The 23,777-nt window shown below is 41.5% G+C and overlaps 2 protein-coding genes across 5 annotated transcripts in view; one reads left to right on the top strand and one right to left on the bottom strand.

The window, feature by feature from the left end:
- Positions 1-23,777, top strand: part of LOC124134138 — a 49,662-nt gene that overhangs the window by 24,898 nt on the left and 987 nt on the right. For all 4 annotated transcript variants that reach the window (XM_048399961.1, XM_048399958.1, XM_048399966.1 and 1 more), the window contains 8 exons: positions 788-887; positions 3,630-3,767; positions 13,598-13,750; positions 15,109-15,290; positions 17,109-17,310; positions 18,886-19,110; positions 19,482-21,193; positions 23,272-23,374. In XM_048399961.1, the coding sequence (XP_048255918.1) occupies positions 788-887; positions 3,630-3,767; positions 13,598-13,750; positions 15,109-15,290; positions 17,109-17,310; positions 18,886-19,110; positions 19,482-21,193; positions 23,272-23,374 (2,815 nt within the window). The remainder of the gene's footprint in view (positions 1-787; positions 888-3,629; positions 3,768-13,597; positions 13,751-15,108; positions 15,291-17,108; positions 17,311-18,885; positions 19,111-19,481; positions 21,194-23,271; positions 23,375-23,777) is intronic.
- On the bottom strand, positions 4,982-7,050 carry LOC124134094 (thyrotropin-releasing hormone receptor-like). Its single transcript, XM_046498741.2, has one exon. The coding sequence runs from the start codon at positions 6,747-6,749 to the stop codon at positions 5,517-5,519; it is 1,233 nt and encodes a 410-aa protein (XP_046354697.2). The 5' UTR covers positions 6,750-7,050; the 3' UTR covers positions 4,982-5,516.

Raw genomic sequence — 23,777 nt, 5'->3', positions numbered from 1 at the left:
CACTTGATTGTCTGGTCCAGGCTTGATTATTTACAGACCACCGTCATATAGCTGGACTATTGTCGAGTGGGGCGTTAAACAACAAACAAACAAACTTGTTGTGCTGATATCTAAAATGGGCCATGTCAAGTGGAGTATTTCTGAAAGTGGCTTAAAGCCGTTCATTCACTCCCTGAACTAATTCACAGTGACAATAGGACAGTTAGCAAACTTCTTGGATATCATTATTGGGCAATAATGTTTTGTTTGTATGGAATACTTATCATGCTGACATCTTTAAAACATGTTTATGAGTGCTCACTAAATGTGCTGAAGGTTATAGTGCATGTAGCATAAGCAGACGCCTCAATTTTAGTGGAATTACTCTGATATCAGACCTAACCATGATAACCATGATAACTAAGGAAGTTGACATCAGAAACTTTAAGAAAGTAAATTACCTCAATTTTCATATGATTCTGAGCTCACAGTTTGTATCTAGAGTTGTTTCCCTTGGGTCTTTCAGGTTGTTGTGTGATCAGCGTGACCTCTCCATATGCCATGTATTCATCGTATAAATTAGTGAGATAGTCTGATTTCATTCTCCATGTTAAGTTTGTATCCAGAGTTTTTTCCCTTGGGTCTTTTCAGACTGGTTGTCTGTTGCTATAGTTTAGAGAGATGGGCTCCATGTTAAAAGTCACTGCTGAGTTTTAGATTAACCAATCAAAGATTCCTCATCCATTTCAACATTAATTCATTATGTAAACGTATTTTCTAATGGAATTCCACACATTGTGTTGTTTAGGTTTGACCACAAGAAAAACCGAGAGAGGAGCAAGAGCAAGAAGAAGAAGGAACAAACGCTGGCCATGTTGGCGCCAGATCTCTTGGAGATGGATCCAAGGGTTAGTGTTGCCATGGTTACAATGCATTTGCTCGCTAACCTTATTAGCTGTCCACTGGTTTCAAGAGGGACATAGGTTGATGTACCCTCAATGTTAGATCATGTTCCCTAATACCCTCTATGTTAGATCATGTTCCCTGATACCCTCTATGTTAGTTCATGTTCCCTGATACCCTCTATGTTAGTTCATGTTCCCTGATACCCTCTATGTTAGTTTATGTTCCCTGATACCCTCTATGTTAGTTCATGTTCCCTGATCATGCTGATAACCTCTATGTTAGTTCATGTTCCCTGATACCCTCTATGTTAGTTCATGTTCCCTGATACCCTCTATGTTAGTTCATGTTCCCTGATACCTCTATGTTAGTTCATGTTCCCTGATACCCTCTATGTTAGTTCATGTTCCCTAATACTCTCTTTGTTAGTTTATGTTCCCTGATACCCTCTATGTTAGTTCATGTTCCCTAATACCCTCTATGTTAGTTCATGTTCCTCGATACCCTCTCTGTTAGTTCACGTTCCCCGATACCCTCTATGTTAGTTTACGTTCCCCGATACCCTCTATGTTAGTTCATGTTCCTCGATACCCTCTATGTTAGTTCATGTTCCCTGATACCCTCTATGTAAGTTTATGTTCCCTGATACCCTCTATGTTAGTTCATGTTCCCTGATACCCTCTATGTTAGTTCATGTTCCCTGATACCTCTATGTTAGTTCATGTTCCCTGATACCCTCTATGTTAGTTCATGTTCCCTAATACCCTCTATGTTAGTTTATGTTCCCCGATACCCTCTATGTTAGTTCATGTTCCCTGATACCCTCTATGTTAGTTCATGTTCCCCGATACCCATTATGTTAGTTCATGTTCCCCGATACCCTCTATGTTAGTTCATGTTCCCTGATACCCTCTATGTTAGTTCATGTTCCCCGATACCCTCTATGTTAGTTCATGTTCCTCGATACCCTCTCTGTTAGTTCACATTCCCGATACCCTCTATGTTAGTTTACGTTCCCCGATACCCTCTATGTTAGTTCATGTTCCTCGATACCCTCTATGTTAGTTCATGTTCCCTGATACCCTCTATGTTAGTTCATGTTCCCCGATACCCTCTTTGTTAGATCATGTTCCCTAATACCCTCTATGTTAGATCATGTTCCCTGATACCCTCTATGTTAGTTCATGTTCCCTGATACCCTCTATGTTAGTTCATGTTCCCTGATACCCTCTATGTTAGTTTATGTTCCCTGATACCCTCTATGTTAGTTCATGTTCCCTGATCATGCTGATAACCTCTATGTTAGTTCATGTTCCCTGATACCCTCTATGTTAGTTTATGTTCCCCGATACCCATTATGTTAGTTCATGTTCCCCGATACCCTCTATGTTAGTTCATGTTCCCTAATACCCTCTATGTTAGTTCATGTTCCCCGATACCCTCTATGTTAGTTCATGTTCCCCGATACCCTCTATGTTAGTTCATGTTCCCTGATACCCTCTATGTTAGTTTATGTTCCCCGATACCCATTATGTTAGTTCATGTTCCCCGATACCCTCTATGTTAGTTCATGTTCCCTAATACCCTCTATGTTAGTTCATGTTCCCCGATACCCTCTATGTTAGTTCATGTTCCCTAATACCCTCTATGTTAGGTTATGTTCTCAATACCCATTATGTTAGTTTATGTCCTCGATACCCTCTATGTTAGGTTATGTTCTCGATACCCTCTATGTTAGTTTATGTCCTCGAGCACGAAGGGCGAGGGAAACAGTAATAAACATAGATGCTACATCAATCCATGTCACCTCAGGGACCGGTGGACAACAAATTTAACTTGCCACAAACCTAATTATGTTGCAGGTGTGTGTTATGTACCGATATGCATGCTTAGGAACAATTCAGTAAGAATATCAGTTACCACAGAATTTCCCTTGGTCTTTTTCGTTAGGAAAATATGGTAAATATCCATAGAATGGTGTCTTACATCATTAATTCAAGATACAAAGTTGTGGTTGGCATGTTGCAAATGTCATGCCAACGATTCGGCAGTTTGAATGGGAAACAAGAAATGTAGCTAACATGCATTGAAAATAATGGGTCTCAGTCAATCAGAATCTGACATCCATGTGCGAGGTAAGAGAATAACTCATGAAAATCATGGTATCGAAAGCTAAAATCATGAAAACGTCCCGATGATATATTTGTCTCAAGCAATGTCACTGACAGTTTTCTCGATGCCAGGATGCACTGATCTGTGGTTTGAATCCCAATTTGCCACAAATCTGAACCTTTGTCACCACCATACCCTTGTTGAGTTATAATGGCCTGCAATCTGCATCTGTTGATAGAGGTGATAGGTGATATAGATGTAAAGAAAACCTCTCAGCCTTTTTGTCCTGATCACATACTCTGGTATTTTGAGATAACTCCAGCACAACTTCTGTCTGATCTGAGGGTATTCTAAAATATTCCTGAACACACTTAACAATGCTTAATGCTAATCAAAATACTCAGGATATTTGTCTCTCCTTGTCAAAAAACATGTTTATCTCATCTTGTCAGGTCCCAAATTGAGATAATCATGTCATTTGACAAGAAATACAACCATAGTGTCTTTCAGGCAGGCTTAAAGTATTTCCAGTTTTATTCTTGAGTGAGATATTGATTGTATACTCAAATGGGTTATTTTTAAAGAACTCATTGTTTCATCACTAAATACAAAATGAACATATTCCTCATGTATAGAAAGACGAGAAGGACACGGCGTTCGCCCAGGCGTACCTGGACAGGGTTCGTGATGGTCTGAGTGGGAACCTGCAGGTGTACGAGGAGTTCCTCACACTGATGTACAACGTAGGGAAGGATGGACTCTCAGCTATCGAGGTGAGTATCAGTAGGCTTCCTTGAACAGCGGTAGAAACTAACAGTTTCAGTCCACTAGTCCTTATAATGATAGCATATAGCAAAACCTTTAAAAATGTCAAAATTCTACTAGTCCTTAGGATACCTTTACTATTGGGCAGTTTGGCAAGGACTATAGGACTAGTGCCAATTTCTAACCCTGTTGAAGCTTTAATAGTACTAAATCAATTTATCATCAGAATTACAAGAAGAAAATTTTGCCATCTGCTCATCAACAGATTGGATCAGTGGTATGTCTTAAACACAACTTTCTTTTGTTAAGTAGATATTTATGTGACTGGTATTTCTTTTAATTTCTTCATACTTTTCACTGCTTACACTTTTAGATCTCTGTGCATTTTGTCTGATTCGCATTACAGTTGTCCTGACCAACATGAGATGTAAACCAACATGTTTATTTACTCATAGATTATAGACAAAGTTTATCTCAGAAAAACTTGATAAAATGAAAAGACGTTCACAAAGATTTTGATATCTTGAATGTACAGTAAAGTGACAACAGTTTTTTATAAATACTAAATACCGAGATTACAAATATAATGACAAAAAGAATGAATATTTTAAATGAAATTGTGTGCTCAGTCTTCACAATAAAAAATAATCCCCAAAATGTTCTGATCCCTTAATTCTTTTGTTCACTATATACATAATCTCAGATCAAGACATATATCAGATGTATGACAGTATGAAATACTTTGTCAATATCAAGTAAACAACTCAAAGTATGTGCCATGAATCTTACGTTTATTCTGGTAAAAGTCATTGCTTTGATGTAGATGCCTTGATAGCAGTGTGAACAGTAGGGCGATAACTGTGCCATTTTCAGTCACTGCAGTGTGATCATCTGTCTTTGTTCATCTGGTTTGCCCATGATACAGGAGTAGAAAATAAGTTCATTGATATCTTTGTACTGTGTCCTGACCTTTCTTAACAGTAAGACTTCGCTGAATATATTTTGTGGAAAAAAAAACAACATGAATCAGGCTTTATGTAACAAGTCTCTGTCAGGATCGAGGGACCCGTGAAGATCCGGGTTAGAATAGGTCTTCAGCAACCCATGGGACAAAGGCGACTATGCTTGTCATAAGAGGCGACTAACAGGATCAGGTAGTCAGGCTCACTGACTTAGCTGATGCATGTCATCGTATCCCAATTGCGTGGATCGATGCTCATTATATCAATCAGTGGATTGTCTGTCCAGACTCGATTATTTACAGACCTCCATCATGTAGCTGGAATATTGCTGAGTGCGGTGTTAAACAACAAACAAACAGGATCAAGGTCTCATTCCACAGTAATCTTACTGCTCTGGTGCTGTAACCCACATTACATTGTCTCACCACAGTAAAGTAGTTCTGAGTTCGGTGGTGTCCTTGGCAAATGTCACCTTGATGATGTTGGAGATTTTATGAATGTTTCAGGTGAACCTGATTTTGCACTTGATCACCTTTTCATCACATGTCTGTATCCTTGTGTTATGATCCAGTGTAACGGTTGGGTGGAGAATATTTGTCACCTTGATCATATTGAGTTTGTGAGTGCTTCTAGTGTGTCTGATTTTTTGCACCTGATCACCTTTTGGTCACATTTGTTGTCATCCAGTTGGGTTGAACAAATATTTGTCACCTTGATCATATTGGAGATTTTATAAGTGCTTCTAGTGAAGCTGATTTCACACTTGATCCCCTTTTATGTCCCATGTGTTTAACTTTATGGTTCACTGACTTGAGGATCCCTAATGGTTGTGATTGAGTCAGGCATTGACTTCATGACCAAGTCAGTGCAAGTCGAGTTCCTTCTGACACCATCCCCCATCTCAATCTGCAGTGAGGCTATTCTTCTTCGTTGTTTCCTGTGAGTGCACACATATATGAGTCGTTTCAACTCGCTGCGGAACTTCTGTCCATTGATGCAGTACAGTAAGAAGTTTATGGCATGGTTGCCATACGTTAAGAAGTTCATCACCGAAGCCGTCAGCGTGTACTTCGATAGTAGATGGAAGTCAACCAAAGGGCCATCGTAGAAGTCGAAAGTGTACGGCTTTATGATAATTAGAGCAGCTTTTGGTGCAGAGGCCACAAGGAAGGTCAAGGACACTGACAGAAGCATCACCGTTAGACGTGAGTTTGAACGGATGGTAAAGGTATTTGTGTTATTCAGTGATGATGCTTGAAGAGTTTGTTGTCGCTTAATGGCTTTCCTGCTGTCGAGGATGATAAGGATGTTGAACACAAGCAGAACGATGAAGGGAATGAAGGAGTACAAGGCTGCATCTATCCATGGAAACACATAATCATTGAATCGGATGTATTCTTCCTGAGAGCTGCAGTATCCCCTATCACTGATGGTCACTGTTGCAAAGAAGTGAGCGTTGATCCCCACGAAAATCACTCCGAGAAAAATGGACACAACTTTAGCTCGGGGGATAGTTGCATGTTTAGTTACAGTGAATGGAAAGTGTATGGCAATGTAGCGTTCCACTGTCATGGCAACCAGTATCCAAGCTGCAAAGTCAAAACTCCAGTACGTGAGAAAGTTGAATATTTTGCAAGCTGCTGGACTCAGTATGAGAGCATCCCATCCAGTGAGGTAAGCGAACCACTTCCGGAGACAACCGAAATACAGAACCATAGTATCGGCAACTGCCAACACGGCCATGTAGTAGCAGGTGGACGATCTCAGCATCGTTTTCCTAGTCATCACAATAAAACTTAGCACATTGCCTATAGTTCCAAGCACAACAAGAATAGGGTAACAGTAGATACCAAGGTATCTCGACCATCGGTACTCTACATACGAGTTGAGAATAGTTTCCAGATCAAAGGATGGCATTGGTGGACGAATACCTCCATCTGTGCCATTGAGAGTTGAGTTTGTACCGTTCTCCGTCATGTCCAAATCAAACATTACTGTTGTCATTTCTTGTGTTGAGTTCCCTGCCATTGTTGAGTTGACACGATAGCTCACGTTTATGATTGGATGGTGGAAATGGTGGCACCGATTTTACCCAGTATCAAGATGTGTATGGACGTGATCCAAGACATCAAGATGATCACAAACGTCTCTCTGGTTCATAATCCTCCTGGATATACACATTAACACGAAACACAGATCGCCACTCCTTGAGAACATACAGCATACAAGCTCTGTGAGTTATGTAAGCGACTACTCGTACTCACAGCTAGAGATTTGACTGTCTCCGAGCGTTATGTCTGTATGGAGCAACATCGTGAGGACTGGCAGGTGAAAGACAGCTGGCGTGAGTGGTCTCCTCACTGTTCACGTGGCTAGGTCAGGAGGAGAGTTAACCCATCAACTCCCACCACCTAGGCAGGAAGCACCTGCTCAAGCTGAAGCCATTTACCTTGGTGCAGCAGCATTAGAAATTGGCACTAGTCCTGTAGTCGTTGCCAAACTGCTCAATAATTAGAAATTTGCCCTTTTTAAGGGTTAGCTATATGTTTTCTTTATAAGGACTAGTGGACTAAAACTGTTAGTTTCTATCGCTGTGCAACATGTCAGACAGCCATTTAGGGGTCTAATGGAATAAAGAAGTTGTCATCCATAAAGTATCTAGTCTTTACTGCTACTTACCACCTTCTTCAAATCAAACAGCTCATGTAGGGGTGTATGTTGATTATTAAACGTTTGGTAGCGGTTTTGTGATAATTTGGCTTTGGATTGCTAGATATTGCAGTACATTGCAAGGTTTAAAAATTAATGAGGATCTGGATTTTGCTGCTACAGTCATAGAATTTGAATCAGGGGAAACCCCAATTTTTATGTTGCCAACCATAACATTTTTTCAGTTGTATTTTCCGTTTGCGACAAACAAAAGCATTCATGGAAATATATATGTAACTTTACAGTCGATCTCCATCATAGTTGCAGACTTTCTGAAAAATTAGAATAAAATAAGAGCCTACCTATCGATATGATCTACTCTCTTTTGAAATTAATGTAATCGGAGCCTCAACATTATTTATATTAGGCCTAATCATGATGTGTTGAACATACATAATTAATTATTAATGGTAACCATGGCATAAGTAGTTCTTATCAAAACTTGATGACATACTTGGTTCACATTGAATCAGCCGAGTCATTGCAGTATTTTGGGACCTCAAAAGTGTTAAAGTCAGAAGTGGCTTAAGGTTTGTGTGTCATAGGAACCAGATGGAGCATAAAACAGAATGTGACAGACAGCAAGTGGTCCACTTGTTCAATGCTGACTAATAATACAGCGTGGCCCACTTGATATCAGCAGTATCAGTAAATATGCTTTCTTCCCATCTTGGTTTTGTTGACACAATTATTTATGACTGTTTGAGAACCCTTCATGGGCTGGTTGGGTCAGTTATACTATAACTGGTGAGAGCCAAGTTCCACCTGTCCAGTCAGCTGATGTGGAGTGGCATTATGCTGTAATTAGGTCACAAATATGTTTTAGTATGAAAAGTTAAAGGACATGGTCTGAAAAACTCCCATATCATTGGCCCTCAAGATCAGGAGATTTGGCCATATGAATTAGAATTGAAGTTGTTACTTTTCACAATTGTTAGGGACTTTAAACAATGCGTAATGTATTGGTTAGGCGTAACTTAAATATTTGACATTTCCAGTTGAAGAAAGCTCTTATCACATGCTTATCTTACCACTGCGCCAACCTCTTCCTTTGTTTGTGGTACAAGTGGAATTGAACACAGAAATTCTATTGATTAGAATATGTAGAAATCACTGGCATATTTTCATGTAAAAGAAAAAGTAGTTTTGTCTGAAATTTAGGAAGTTCTTGTTTAAAGTGTATGGACAAAAGACAGCTTCTGTTCAACTTCATGTTGGTAATTTGTACATCCCATATTCTCCTCATGACAGTTGTTGTCATCATATTGTTTTCAACAAATTTGGTTTTATATCCAATTTGATAAGTTTTTGTTGTCGTTTCTTCTACAAGAAGGAATACTCAGAAATAAAGAAACATGGTGGAAGGCCGGTGCAGTGAGGAATGGTTCTGCAAGGTGCATTTTTATCCCCCACATTGAAGTGTAGCAGAGGATATAGGAATGGAGTTTGTCCATTCTCAAATGGGACAAAGTGTCTCAAAAACTATTTAAGTTAGAGAAATGAAATTTTACACATTGATATTACTGGTTTGATAGTTGGTGTCTTAAATTCATTTTTTACAGAGTTTGGCCCTTGCTCCGTTCTTTTTAATTTCGTGCATTGGGCGTCTCAGAAACTACTGAAATTACATGAATGAAAGTTTGCATGCTTATATATTAGAGATACTTGCCAAGACAGAGTTCGAAAATTGGTGGTGTAAATTATGCCGAGTTATGGCCCTTGCTCTGTGCTTTTCAACTAAAGTGCATAGTGTCTGCAATGGGGACTCGTTTTTTAGAAACAACTGAAGTTAGCTTGTCTAAGAGATACTTATCAAGACTGAGTTCGAGAATTGTGCCATAAATCATTTTTTCCAGAGAAGGTGCCTTTTGTGTGTATTGATTTTACATTTAGTCATTTTTTCTGATGACAAAAATCAACCCTATTGCCTATCTATTCTTCAGGCTTTATAGGACTCTTTAGAGTGTAATGTGCTCAATGGTGGGGGATAGCAGTAACATTTCAGTCTCAACCAATAAAAGCTGAATCAAATGTGTTGTAACTTGGATATTAACTTAACATTATTATATTTAGCAGCTGACTTGTCAGTTATACTGCTCATATCTCGTAAATCAAAGGGTCGAGGTCGCCATGGTAGCCATGGTAAACGTTGAGCATCCTAGTGTTTCTCTATTAGATTTCCAATATCTCGATGACAGGGATGTGTTTAGATTAGAATTTGAGATTGCCATTGCCATAACTTATGTATCTGCCAATCCCAGGGCATTGTATCAAGGGTTTGCCTCGCTGTTATATCTCCATGTACTATCACATTATATCCCATGTATCTGTCCATTGAGGGTCTTTGTATCCAGGTTTGCCTGTATCCTTTGTTGTATCCAATATACCTGTCCATCAGGGTCGTATCAAGGGTTTGCCTCCTCATTATATCCATGTACTTCCTCATTATATCCCCAGTACTTCCTCATTATATCCCCAGTACTTCCTCATTATATCCCCAGTACTTCCTCATTATATCCCCAGTACTTCCTCATTATATCCCCAGTACTTCTCCTAGTGCTTCCTCATTATATCCCCATTATATCCCTAGTACTTCCTCATTATATCCCCAGTACTTCCCCTAGTGCTTCCTCATTATATCCCCATCATATCCCTAGTATTTCCTCATTATATCCCCAGTACTTCCCCAGTACTTCCTCATTATATCCCCAGTACTTCCCCAGTACTTCCCCTAGTGCTTCCTCATTATATCCCCATTATATCCCTAGTACTTCCTCATTATATCCCCAGTACTTCCCCTAGTACTTCCTCATTATTTCCATGCACTTCCTCATTATATCCCCAGTACTTCCTCATTATATCCCTAGTACTTCCCCTAGTACTTCCTCATTATACAGCATTAGAAATTAGAACTAGTCCTGTAGTCCTTACCAAACTGCCCAAAAGTAAAGGTATCCTAAGGACTAGTAGAAATTGGCCCATTTTAAGGGTTTTCCTATATGTTATCATTATAAGGACTAGTGGATAATAACTGTTAGTTTCTAACCCTGTTATATCCATGTACTTCCTCATTATATTCCCAGTACTTCCTCATTATATCCCCAGTACTTCCTCATTATATCCCATGTACCTGTCCTGTCGTATCCAGGGTTGCCTGTATCCATTGTTATATACGATGTACCTGTCCATTGAGGGTCGTTGTATCCAGGGTTGCCTATACCCTTCGTTACATCCGATGTACCTGTCCATTGAGGGACATTGTGTCCAGGGTTGCCGGTATCCTTCGTTACATCCGATGTACCTGTCCATTGAGGGACGTTGTATCCAGGGTTGCCTATACCCTTCGTTACATCCGATGTACCTGTCCATTGAGGGACGTTGTGTCCAGGGTTGCCGGTATCCTTCGTTACATCCGATGTACCTGTCCATTGAGGGACGTTGTGTCCAGGGTTGCCGGTATCCTTCGTTACATCCGATGTACCTGTCCATTGAGGGACGTTGTGTCCAGGGTTGCCGGTATCCTTTGTTGTATCTGATGTACCTGTCCATCGAGGGTCATTGTATCCAGGGTTGCCCCTATCCTTTGTTGTATCCGATGTACCTGTCCATCGAGGGTCGTATCCAGGGTTGCCTGTATCTTTTGTTATATCCGATGTACCTGTCCATCTGGGGTCGTTGTATCAAGGGTTGCCTGTATCCTTTGTTACATCCGATGTACCTGTCCATCGAGGGTCGTATCCAGGGTTGCCCTATCCTTTGTTATATCCGATGTACCTGTCCATCGAGGGTTGTTTTATCCAGGGTTGCCTGTATCCTTCATTAAATCGGATGTACTTGTCCATCGAGGGTCATTGTATCCAGGGTTACCCTATCCTTTGTTATATCCGATGTACCTGTCCATCGAGGGTCGTACCCAGGGTTGCCTTATCCTTTGTTATATCCGATGTACCTGTCCATCGAGGGTCGTATCCAGGGTTGCCCTATCCTTTGTTATATCCGATGTACCTGTCCATCGACGGTCGTATCCAGGGTTGCCCCATCCTTTGTTATATCCGATATACCTGTCCATCGAGGGTCATTGTATCCAGGGTTGCCTTATCCTTTGTTTTATCCGATGTACCTGTCCATCGAGGGTCGTATCCAGGGTTGCCATATCCTTTGTTATATCCGTTGTACCTGTCCATCGAGGGTCGTATCCAGGGTTGCCTGTATCCTTTGTTATATCTGATGTACCTGTCCATCGAGGGTCGTATCCAGGGTTGCCCCATCCTTTGTTATATCCAATGTACCTGTCCATCGAGGGTCATTGTATCCAGGGTTGCCTGTATCCTTTGTTATATCCGATGTACCTGTCCATCGAGGGTCGTATCCAGGGTTGCCATATCCTTTGTTATATCCGATGTACCTGTCCATCGAGGGTCGTTGTATCCAGGGTTGCCTGTATCCTTTGTTATATCCGATGTACCTGTCCATCGAGGGTCGTATCCAGGGTTGCCCTATCCTTTGTTATATCCGATGTACCTGTCCATCGAGGGTTGTATCCAGGGTTGCCCTATCCTTTGTTATATCCGATGCACCTGTCCATCGAGGGTCGTTGTATCATGGGCTGCCCATATCTCTGTATGTGATAGCTGCTGCATGGTAATATGCTGTTCAAGTCTTTATCTCAATAAACGTTCTTATCAAGATGAGATGAAGTTTCTTAAGGCGTGTTAAGAATGTAATGGTAAAAATAGCCATGAATCATTTTTAGCTGACCTGATTTGAAGAGGCGGTTTTCTGTCGTACACTGTCTACATATTTGACTTCAAATTGCCTGAAGTCATGACAATATATTAATTTGATGACCAGGTTGACTATTATCACTATTTTGAAATTATAAAAAAATACCTCATTGAAAAAACTACTTTCTTTAAATTGACTGAAACTTTTGCAGGCTAACTTTTTCATGTAATCATGCTAATTGCAGGATATTTACAAGATATCACTACCTAAATGTTGTTTCCACCAGTGTATAAAATTCCCCAACATTTCAGTCAGAAAACCAGACAAGTTACCATGGTTACCAGACCAGATAAAATGTTGGTACCCTCCCATTAGTTACACACCCCATTTGTCACACACCTCAAAACAACATAGGTCATGGCTGAATGTTACCATGTTACCTAAGTATTAAAATGGACTGATCCAAGAAAAGTGGAAAAGTAATCTTGTACTTTTTAAACTTTAAGTACTTATATAAGATAATGTAGAAAAGTAATCTTGTACTTTATAAACATTACATACTTATATAAGATAAGAAAATCAATCTCGGACACCTCAGCCCGGTCAGCCCTCTCGATTCTCTGGATAACTTCAATGAAGCGGTAGATGTTCGGATGGTCATGGGGTAGTTCTCGATTGAGTCAGTTGTGAAATCCCTCTAGATCGTTGTTGGTGCGCGGTCCTGTTATCTAGTGATGGTTCCAAAGATGAAGGGGAAATCTGTCTTCGAAGTCAACCCAGTTCCCACTATATAGCCCATTTAAGTGTTGAGAAAGCCAGGTTTTATTGTCTTCCCCGTCGCTGAACAGAAGGAAGGGTTGGCCGTCCATGGCCTTTGTCCAATCCTCAGTCAGATCCACCTTAGCTCTGGCCTGTGGCAGCACTGGAATGGTCTTCTGACGATGCCTGTATAGTGAACTGCTCCCATTGGTGAAGGAGGGCAGTAGCACAGTAGTTGCCTGATCTTGTTGAGCACTTCCCTGGTTGTACAACTCATGCGTGTGGATTGTCTGGCCTCCTCCCACACTGTGTAACAACTGGGAATATAGAAGTGTGTGACAAATGGGACGTGTAACTAACTGGAGATAACCAAAATGTTGCCAGTGCAGAATTTTCTAGGCTAACAAACAAAAGTAACAAAAGAGTAAACCAAAGAATAGTACTGTTTAATGTTAGTTCTCAGAAGATAACAATAAAATGGTGGATTGGCAACTTAGTAACTTTAACTCCAGACCATCGCTCATGCAACTTTCGAAAACTGACCATCCGTCAGCAAAACAGAATATCTCGGACTGTCGGGGAGGCAGGTACTTTGAACACTGTTTCTACTTGTGTACGTCAATTTAAAATGCAAAGTGAAAATATAGATCCTTTGTACAAAATGGTGGTTTTCTCTCCTCCAGGTGTACAAGAGGCTGAGCCAGCTGTTGAAGGACTTCCCCGAGCTGCTGGGGGACTTCGCGGGGTTCCTCCTCCCGGAACAGGCCCTGATGTGTGGCTGCTTCATGCAGAACCAGGAGGTCACCAAGGCCAGGACACTCCTCAGGAAGCTGGAGGTACCCACAGCTAGATAGGAACATATTAGCATGATCATAAGGACATCCTACTGTTTGATGACAATTTATGTCTGGTGAAAGGATGGTAGTGCTGAATATTGAAAAAACAATTGTATTGCAATTTATAGTGATACAGGTATCTGTTTTAGGACATGTGTTGGGATATACTGGGAGCTAAGGTATTTGATCCTTTTTTTTATACATACAAAAGTAAATGTTACGTTGTTAAAGTCAGCATGGTCAGTTGCCACTGACATGGGAAAAAAGCACATCTGCATTGTGTCATTTTGTCAATCAATTTTGAAGGGAAACATCATTTGTGTATGAATTTCTGTGTAGATTTCAGGTTAAATGATTCAATTAATAATGAAACTTGTCATATATATGTTTTACCCAATATACTGGAACTCTGGACAAAATTGCAAGATGTATCATTTGAAAAGCTTATTGCGGTATACTGTTATATACTTTGTCCCCAACAACCTATGATGGTTGTAAGAGGCGAGCAATGGTTTGGTTGTCAGTCTTGAGGACTTGGTTGATCTCATGCCATTGTTGCTCATGATGTTAATCAATGGATTGTCAGTACAGACCCAATGAATTTCAGCCCGACATCATATAGGTTTAATATTGCTGAGTGAAAAGTAAAACAAGAAACAAAGCTTGTTGCCCACTCACTTCTTAATAGAAAGGGGGGCACGGGTGGCCCAGTCATCTTTGGCCCCCGATTCGCTGTGCAGAGTATATAAATGCATCAATGTGTCAAATCAACTCAACACATGCACTGTAGCTGTTCAGATTAGTGAATTGACTGAGATATTTGTTCCGCTGAAATTGTCTTCGGAAGTTATAGAAACGTCAACCTTCCCCTATGTTGTTGCCGACTGCATAGATTATGCAGATCAACTGGGTCAGATGTCAGAAGTGGAATCTGATTAGTCAATAGGAGGGACATAGAAGGGACATAACTTGTAATAGCCACTGATGTCGCAAAGATCGAGCCCAGAAATTTCAGCCTAGTGGAAACTGTACTTTTATAGTCAGTTAACACCGTTGAAGATGTTGACAGTAGAAAAGCATAAAGGAGATAGATAAAGGGCTATACCACATGTTGCAAACATTGCTGAACAAGGTTCATTACCTTATTATGAGCGCTAATTTATGCTTGTCGCATCAGGATTGAGCGGTCAGGCCCGCTGACTTGTTTCATGCATGTCTTGGTATCCCAATCGCATAGATCGATGCTAATGATGTCAGTCACTGGATTGTCTGGTCCAGATTTGATTATTTACAGACCCCGCTTAATAGCTGGAATAAGGTAAGGTATTGATGATGCGAAACACTGTGACTGTCTGCAGGTGAACTACGAGCAGCAGCCGCATCACTTCCAGCGAGTTCTCAAGACTCTGTCCCAGTGGTACCAGAACCCCAAGCGATCTCCCGACGATCTGCGAGACCTCATTAAGCCCCTCATTCGAGGAATGCCTCATCTTCAGGAGGAGTTCTCCGTGTTCTTCCCCGAAGACAAGCCACCAGACAGGTACTGTATCCATCTCCTCGTGAACACTAGGGGAGGTTAGTGTAGGTTAGACACATACTGTATCCATCTCCTCGTGAAGACTAGGGGTGTTTAGTGTAGGTTAGACATGTACTGGATCCATCTCCTCGTGAACACTAGGGGTGTTTAGTGTAGGTTAGACAGGTACTGTATCCATCTCCTCGTGAAGACTAGGGGTGTTTAGTGTAGGTTAGACATGTACTGTATCCATCTCCTCGTGAACGCTAGGGGTGTTTAGTGTAGGTTAGACACATACTGTATCCATCTCCTCGTGAACACTAGGGGAGTTTAGTGTAGGTTAGACATGTACTGTATCCATCTCCTCGTGAACACTAGGGGTGTTTAGTGTAGGTTAGACATGTACTGTATCCATCTCCTCGTGAACACTAGGGGTGTTTAGTGTAGGTTAGACACATACTGTATCCATCTCCTCGTGAACACTAGGGGTGTTTTGTGTAGGTTAGACATGTACTGTATCCATCTCCTCGTGAACACTAGGGGTGTTTAGTGTAGGTCAGACATGTACTGTATCCATCTCCTCGTGAACACTAGGGGTGTTTAGTGTAGGTTAGACAGGTACTGTATCCATCTCCTCGTGAACACTGGGGGTGTTTAGTGTAGGTTAGACATGTACTGTATCCATCTCCTCGTGAACACTAGGGGTGTTTAGTGTAGGTTAGACATGTACTGTTTCCATCTCCTCGTGAACACTAGGGGTGTTTAGTGTAGGTTAGACAGGTACTGTATCCATCTCCTCGTGAACACTAGGGGTGTTTAGTGTAGGTTAGACATGTACTGTATCCATCTCCTCGTGAACACTAGGGATGTTTAGTGTAGGTTAGACATGTACTGTTTCCATCTCCTCGTGAACACTAGGGGTGTTTAGTGTAGGTTAGACATGTACTGTATCCATCTCCTCGTGAACACTAGGGGTGTTTAGTGTAGGTTAGACAGGTACTGTATCCATCTCCTCGTGAACACTAGGGGTGTTTAGTGTAGGTTAGACATGTACTGTATCCATCTCGTGAACACTAGGGGTGTTTAGTGTAGGTTAGACATGTACTGTATCCATCTCCTCGTGAACACTAGGGGTGTTTAGTGAAGGTTAGACATGTATTGTATCCATCTCCTCGTGAACACTAGGGGAGGTTAGTGTAGGTTAGACATGTACTGTATCCATCTCCTCGTGAACACTAGGGGTGTTTAGTGTAGGTTAGACATGTACTGTATCCATCTCCTCGTGAACACTAGGGGAGGTTAGTGTAGGTTAGACATGTACTGTATCCATCTCCTCGTGAACACTAGGGGTGTTTAGTGTAGGTTAGACATGTACTGTATCCATCTCCTCGTGAACACTAGGGGAGTTTAGTGTAGGTTAGACATGTACTGTATCCATCTCCTCGTGAACACTAGGGGTGTTTAGTGTAGGTTAGACATGTACTGTATCCATCTCGTGAACACTAGGGGTGTTTTGTGTAGGTTAGACATGTACTGTATCCATCTCGTGAACACTAGGGGAGGTTAGTGTAGGTTAGACATGTACTGTATCCGTCTCCTCGTGAACACTAGGGGTGTTTAGTGTAGGTTAGACATGTACTGTATCCATCTCCTCGTGAACACTAGGGGTGTTTAGTGTAGGTTAGACAGGTACTGTATGTTGAATAAGATTGAAATATATTTGAGAACATTTTCTCTTATACTGTTCACATATTTCATAAGTATGAAAAATTCCTTAATCTTATGTTTATGACCAGCATCTTGTAGTGTTGTGTTGAGGTGGAAAACAATGTGTGTTGGCAGCTACATGGACAGCTTTGAGATGGTGACCCTTGGTGATAGTGACTTGGATGAGGATGCGAGTGTGGACAGTTTCGAAGACGTCGTCATGCCAAGTGAGGTGGACCCGTACCGCACCAATTGCTGTCCGTGTGACTGTCACGACGATCCCAATGACATAAAGCTGCACAAACGCATCAGACATTGCTTCAACTGTTGTCTCAAGGTACGTAATCTACTGTTAGGTCTGTAAAATGATTTATTTACACCTGCTCAGAGGCCTCCAAGTCTGCAGCAATTAAAAGTAAAATTTCCCAAATTCCCAAATGGGAAATAAAGTTCACTCACATATCATTCAAATGCAACCAACTGTAAAGGATGGAGAGACTGAGGAGGGATTGTATATATAATGCAGGGATGTTAAATCTCAGCGGAAACGTGGAAAATCATGTTTTTTAAAACAGTAGTCCTCGAAAAAAATCGTCTTCCTTGTAAAAATATAATCAAAGATTTGAAATTATTTTCCGAAAAATATTATCTCGTTTCTGGCCGACCGTCGCGGATTGTCCTGTTTTCGATCAGAGCTTTCAGCATCATATATGCCTTTACTATTATTTATGACACATGCGTTTTATATCACGAATACTTGCACTATAACGTGGGGTGTGGTGTCTCACAGAAATTGTAAATACTCAGAAGATGGCTTGTTTTTAAGATAAAATTGTCTTTTAGCCCATAAGTGAATGAGATGTTTTACAGTTGTTCATGTGATTAGCGAGAAAACTATGAATATTTCTTCAGCGTCCTTCAGGGGATATATGTTGTATTAATGTCTAATGTTTGCAATGTTGTTTTGTACAAGGTAAGGTAAGTACAAGGTAAGTTTTTTTCAATATGCTTCAACATGTGGAAAGGGTCAGACATTGCACGCTTGTGACAGTTGTCCTTGTGTCGGGGGGAAGGGGGAGGAAGTTAGAGTTTTCCTCTCTTTTGGGCAAAACCTGCTCACATCCCTGTTAATGTGTTACAACCTGAAATGATCACCTTTGTGATCCTTGAGCAGTGATGTTTCCTCACATGCCCTCTGCGATCCAAAGCTTGCCTGTCTCAGATGTAGTATAACAAGGAGAGAAATAAAGTCTCTTGCCTGCCTCAGATGTAGTATAACAAGGAGAGAAATAAAGTCTCTTGCCTGCCTCAGATGTAGTATAACAAGGAGAGAAATAAAGTCTCTTGCCTGCCTCAGATGTAGTATAACAAGGAGAGAAATAAAGTCTCTTGCCTGCCTCAGATGTAGTATAACAAGGAGAGAAATAAAGTCTCTTGCCTGTCTCGGATGTAGTATAACAAGGAGAGAAATAAAGTCTCTTGCCTGCCTCGGATGTAGTATAACAAGGAGAGAAATAAAGTCTCTTGCCTGCCTCGGATGTAGTATAACAAGGAGAGAAATAAAGTCTCTTGCCTGTCTCAGATGTAGTATAACAAGGAGAGAAATAAAGTCTCTTGCCTGCCTCAGATGTAGTATAACAAGGAGAGAAATAAAGTCTCTTGCCTGCCTCAGATGTAGTATAACAAGGAGAGAAATAAAGTCTCTTGCCTGCCTCGGGTCCTCATTCAAAGGAAGTTCTATATCTATATCAATACACCATGCTCTGATACATTATTTATGGAGACAAGTCCTTTAAAGTTCTCAGTTTGGGACAACATAATGTTCTTTTGCAGTTTAATGGCCACAGGCACTTATGTAGAATTCCTAGATTGATCTCAGAACATTGTATATTGACGAGGTAATTTGTTGCAGGTGATTGATGGGAAGCTATACTTCCAACCTAGCAGCAAGAAGCTGCACCCAGCTGAAGTGGTCGTCCACAAGGCTATGCCCCCCTCTCCCCATACCAGCACCTCCCTGGAGCTGGAGGAAGACCAGACCGCAGACAAGGAGAACCACAACTGTCTCAGCAGTCGGCCAACCATTGTGTCCCCATCAGTCAGTCACTCCTCGCCGGCCAGGGCAAAGAAGATCAAAGTGAGATTGGTTTATTGTACAGTCTCAGTCTGTCTTGGTAACCAAGGGCCTGTTTCACCGAGGGATTCTAGCTATGACTTTTATCAGTGTTACTATGGGAGTTGCAACAAATCTACAATGTAACACTGCAATGTCTTTGTGAAACAGGATCCTGGGCAGAAGAGTAGCCTAGTTTTCTCTCCAATGAGCGAAAAGTGTGAATATTATTTTCACGCAAGGAACCATGCTTACAAAATTTACAAAACATTGACTGCAACAGCTGGCAACTGCTGCTTGAAGTGATGCTGTACTCCTAATAACTGATTTACTGTTTTCAGACATGCCATTGTACATTTTATCTTATAACTTATGAAATGAACCTGCTATTTCAGTTGAAGATCTGTCGTCAGAAGGCTGGCCAGAAGAGGTTTCTGTCCCTCAATGAGATAGGATACTCCCCGGTGAAACAGGAGCCGGTGAAACAGGAGCCGGTGACAAGCTGCGACTCAGATGTTGCCGCTGAGGTGGCAGGAAGTGCTCATTCTGACACAGGTGTCATGACAAGAACAAGGAAGTTCCGTGAAAAGACTTCCGCCACACGGACATCCGAATATGTTGTCACTGTGCCCGATGACCTCATCGTCAACCCTCCAGTGATCATGCAGGACCAGATACTGCAGGATCAGAATGGCGACTCCCCAACTCCTGTGACATCCTGTCCAGTCATGTTCACCTCCTTTAGTCCTGTGTTCACCTCTAGTGCTACAGTTACAGCTGTGTGTCCCAGTATTCTGACCCTGGTCCCCCCCTCTGTCACCACCCCCTCAACACAGGTCCCAGGGTCCGACAGACTCATTGAGATTGCACCACCCAATACAATCAAGCCAGCAGGGCAAACAGGTGGATTTGTAAAGCTGTCTCCATCAAAGGGTCCCTCTAGTCCTAATGTCACACAGATCTCTATTGGGGTGACTCAGACTTCTGGGAGATCCAGTGGAGCTGTGAAAAGTGCAACGACATTAACCATAGGTTCCTCAATCTCAGCACTGTCTGGGTCATCTGTTCCTTCAGTAAAGGAGAGTAAGATTCCTAGGGAAGCAGCATCATTACCAAGTTTTGAGGCAGGAAGGTCCAAGGGAGCTGTGAGTTTCCCTAATCTGATGCCAGTCGGCGTATCTCATGCAGATGCCATCACACTGAACAGTGGCAAACAGATGCCAACGCCGACAGCTTCTGCAGCCAACACATCGTCCTGCACGGCAACATCAGCACAAGTCCAAGCCTCTGACGGTGGCAGCGTGTCTGGAACAGGCTTCGGAATGTCCATCCTGGAAATGTTTGATGGCCAATCTATGCAAGGGGATGCTTCACAGAGTTGTATGTCAGACATTCTTGCCAAGGCAATGAAAACAGCAGAGATAAGTAGAAGTGATGCAGAAATATCAATGTCCATGGACTTCATGAACAACTTCTTGGCTGGCAATTTCAAAACATTTGGATCAAGAAATAATTCCCCTGTGAAAAATATGCCTGTTTCAAGCGAAGTGACCCAACAGAGTGTTATATCGTTGAAGGAACATTTAGTCAAAGCTGGCATCATCCACAAGCCAGATGATCTACAAGGTGGTTCAAGTACTCACCAGAATAATAATATTGGAGGACAGTCAGGTGGATTTGGAAACTCTGTTGTAACGACTGTTGACGGAATACCAGTGACACTAATACAGTCTCCCAGTACAGAACGCAGTGGCATAAGGGCACAATCCTTTCCACTGGGAATGGACCGTAGTGAGGGTGAACTACAGACTCTTGGCGTGTCTGGTGCATCTTCTCTAAGTTATCCGGTGGTGAATAACCCCACTGTGGGTGAATCGGTCCTTCCACCGAGCCAGGCAGCAGTCTCCAGAGAAACAAGTGCTGTTGTGAAGAGCGAATACGTTTGGGGGGCACATGAACCCCAGGCTTTGACTGAGGGGAGAGACAATGATGTCCCACAGCTTGGACCAGTGGGCAGTGCAGTGTCATCAACACCTCAGACAGGTCCTGTTACAGATGAACCGATGGAGTGGGAGGAGGAAGAGGAGACCGAGGTGGATTGGACAAAGTGAGTAGTAGTTGGTAAGAAAAAAGTAAAATTTGAAACGTTACGAAATCAGATGTTTGGTTGTTTGTTGTTTAGAGCCATACTCTGCAATATTTCAGCTTTATGAGGGCAAACGTAAATAACCAAGTCTGGAGTATGATATAAGAGATGCCAACCATTGCTCTTTTTTGCGTAATAATTATGCTTTAGAACCTAAAATTACACTATTACGCTTTTGATATTTTTTTGACAAATTATTTACATGTATAAAATATCACAAAGAGCAAATGGTTAATGCACGATACCTTGAATTAAATGCTTTCGTGAGTGATTAATAATCTATATATAATTACCAAAGTTATTCAAAATACGTGTTTGTCTGAAATGTGGGCCCAATGTATGTCACTGATTAGGTTGTCACATGCCATTGTGGAACTTCTCTTTGAGTACTTTATGTTGATGTCCATATTTTTTTATGTTTGGATTGATATTCAGTTTCGAGGTTTGGTGATATTTAACCATACAAACTCAAGTGGAGTCATTTTTTCTGCTTATTTTGAGCTTTATTGCCCTATTTATAAAAAAAGTGTGGTTTACATGTGCAGCTACAGTACTAGCGTCAATGCATGTGTACCTATGCTTCACGTACGTATAGACCTAACGAAAATGTTTAAACAAAAAACAGCACAATGGCATGGTACTCTTAAGATTACTTTTTTCCCATATGAAATTACGATTTTTTTCTCCACTGATTACTCCAAAGCTTCAATTAGGGTTGGCATCTTTGTCATATTATAAGTCATCAAGGTTTGTTGACATGACATGAACCAAGTCACTGAGCCTGACAACATGATTCATTTTTTCGCCCCTTACTTCAAGCATAGGTAGCTTTGGACCATTTGTAACCCGGAATCCCCACAGGTTCCAGGTCTCTTACGACTACGGTAGTTCCGGGGACAGATTTGGGGCAGAGTAGGTCCGCAGTACTGTATGTTTGCCATAAAAGATGATATATAAAAATTAATGGTGACAATGTGTGATCTGGCCGATTGAGTGTCATTCCCTGAAGGCTTTGCCAGCCAACCTTGACCAGATTATTTGCCATGTGTACAGGTTGACATCACCAGCGATAGAAATTGGAACTAGTCCTCTCGTCCTTGCCAAACTGCCTAATAGTTAAGGTATCATGACAATATAATTCTTGTTGTTCAAGTTCACTGGCTTTCATTGAGCTGTGTTCTTCAGCATCAGATATAAGTGTAATTGTCTGTTATTCCTTCTTTATGAGAAGACTTCCCTTGTGGTCTAGAGGGTAGAATGCCTGTCGGTAGTTTGATCCCCTGGCAGCATCACCAGAGTTGGTACAAATTGTTTTGATCTTCATGGCCCTTTTTAAACTGTGGCATGGTATCTCAGTGGACTAGCTCTATAAAACCGGCGTAAGTCCATCTTCCCGAGGCAAGTGAGTTAACTGACTATAAAAGTCCAGTTTCCACCCTTGCCGAACTAGGCAGGTATTATGGAGTTACATTTTGGCTGGGCTAACGAGTCTATGCATAGTCCAATCAAAATCGCGCACCAAAATTGATATCCGTTTGTAAAATGTCGTGCAGATTTCTGTCGATTGCAGGATTTGCAAAGCATGTGCACCGCCAACTCGTGGTCAACAGATATTTTCCAAGTCTTTTCATGTTTTTAATCAAGGTGCTCACGTAATTTGATGCACTTCGCTATGTAAGACCCGTTTTATCACAATATAGATCTTGATTATCAATCAGATCGTTTTGACTGGGCGCCACCATTTTGTTTGAATCAAATGCAAGTGATATGAGAGGTGGAATCTGATTGGTCCATAGGAGAGGCTTAGAAGGAACATAACTCGTAATAACCACTGGTGGCGCTACGGTTTGAGCCCAGGAATTCCAGCCTAGTTCGGCAAGGGTGGAAACTGGACTTTTATAGTCAGTTAACTCCCTTGCCTCGGGAAGATGCGTAAGTGTGGACTTGTACAAGCAGTCTCACACACACGCATGTGCATGCACGTTTCACCGCCTCTCACCTTCGTAACAATGTGATGTTACTTCTATCATTTCTTTCAGGGACATGGACAAAGTTTGCCTGGAGATGTGTAAGAAGAATGGTCCAGGCGATGAAACCTTTGCACAAGTTGCAGAGAAACTCAAAGTTGTCACCCCTAATGAGGTACAGTATTGATTAAACAAAATGGATGCATACAAGATCTGCTGAAATGTCATTTATTTATTGTTTCATATCAGGGTATTTCCTTTGTTGATGGAAACAAAATTCATGTGTTTGTGTACCGTCATATGACCTTACTATCACTGAACATATAATTTTATCCTAATGCCCAATCATTGATTCAAGGCCCAAGATCATGTACATGTACTCTTTGTGTCTTCAGCAACCCTTTCTTGCTGTAAAAGGTGACTATGCTTGTCAAAAAAGGCGACTAACAGAATCGGGTGGTCAGGCTTGCTGACTTGGTTGATGCATGTCGTCATATTCCAATTGTGTGGATCGATGCCCATGATGTCAATCACTGGATTGTCGGGTCCAGACTCTATTATTTACAGACCGCCCTCAT

Source organism: Haliotis rufescens, unplaced genomic scaffold, assembly GCF_023055435.1.
Source record: "Haliotis rufescens isolate VD_foot unplaced genomic scaffold, xgHalRufe1.0.p SCAF_1, whole genome shotgun sequence".
NCBI lineage: Eukaryota > Metazoa > Mollusca > Gastropoda > Lepetellida > Haliotidae > Haliotis > Haliotis rufescens.
This window is presented reverse-complemented; position numbering and strand designations above follow the sequence as displayed.

What these genes read in the sequence shown, in the direction of transcription:
- LOC124134094 (XM_046498741.2), bottom strand. Translation starts at nt 6,749, where the DNA reads ATGGCAGGGAACTCAACACAAGAAATGACAACAGTAATGTTTGATTTG.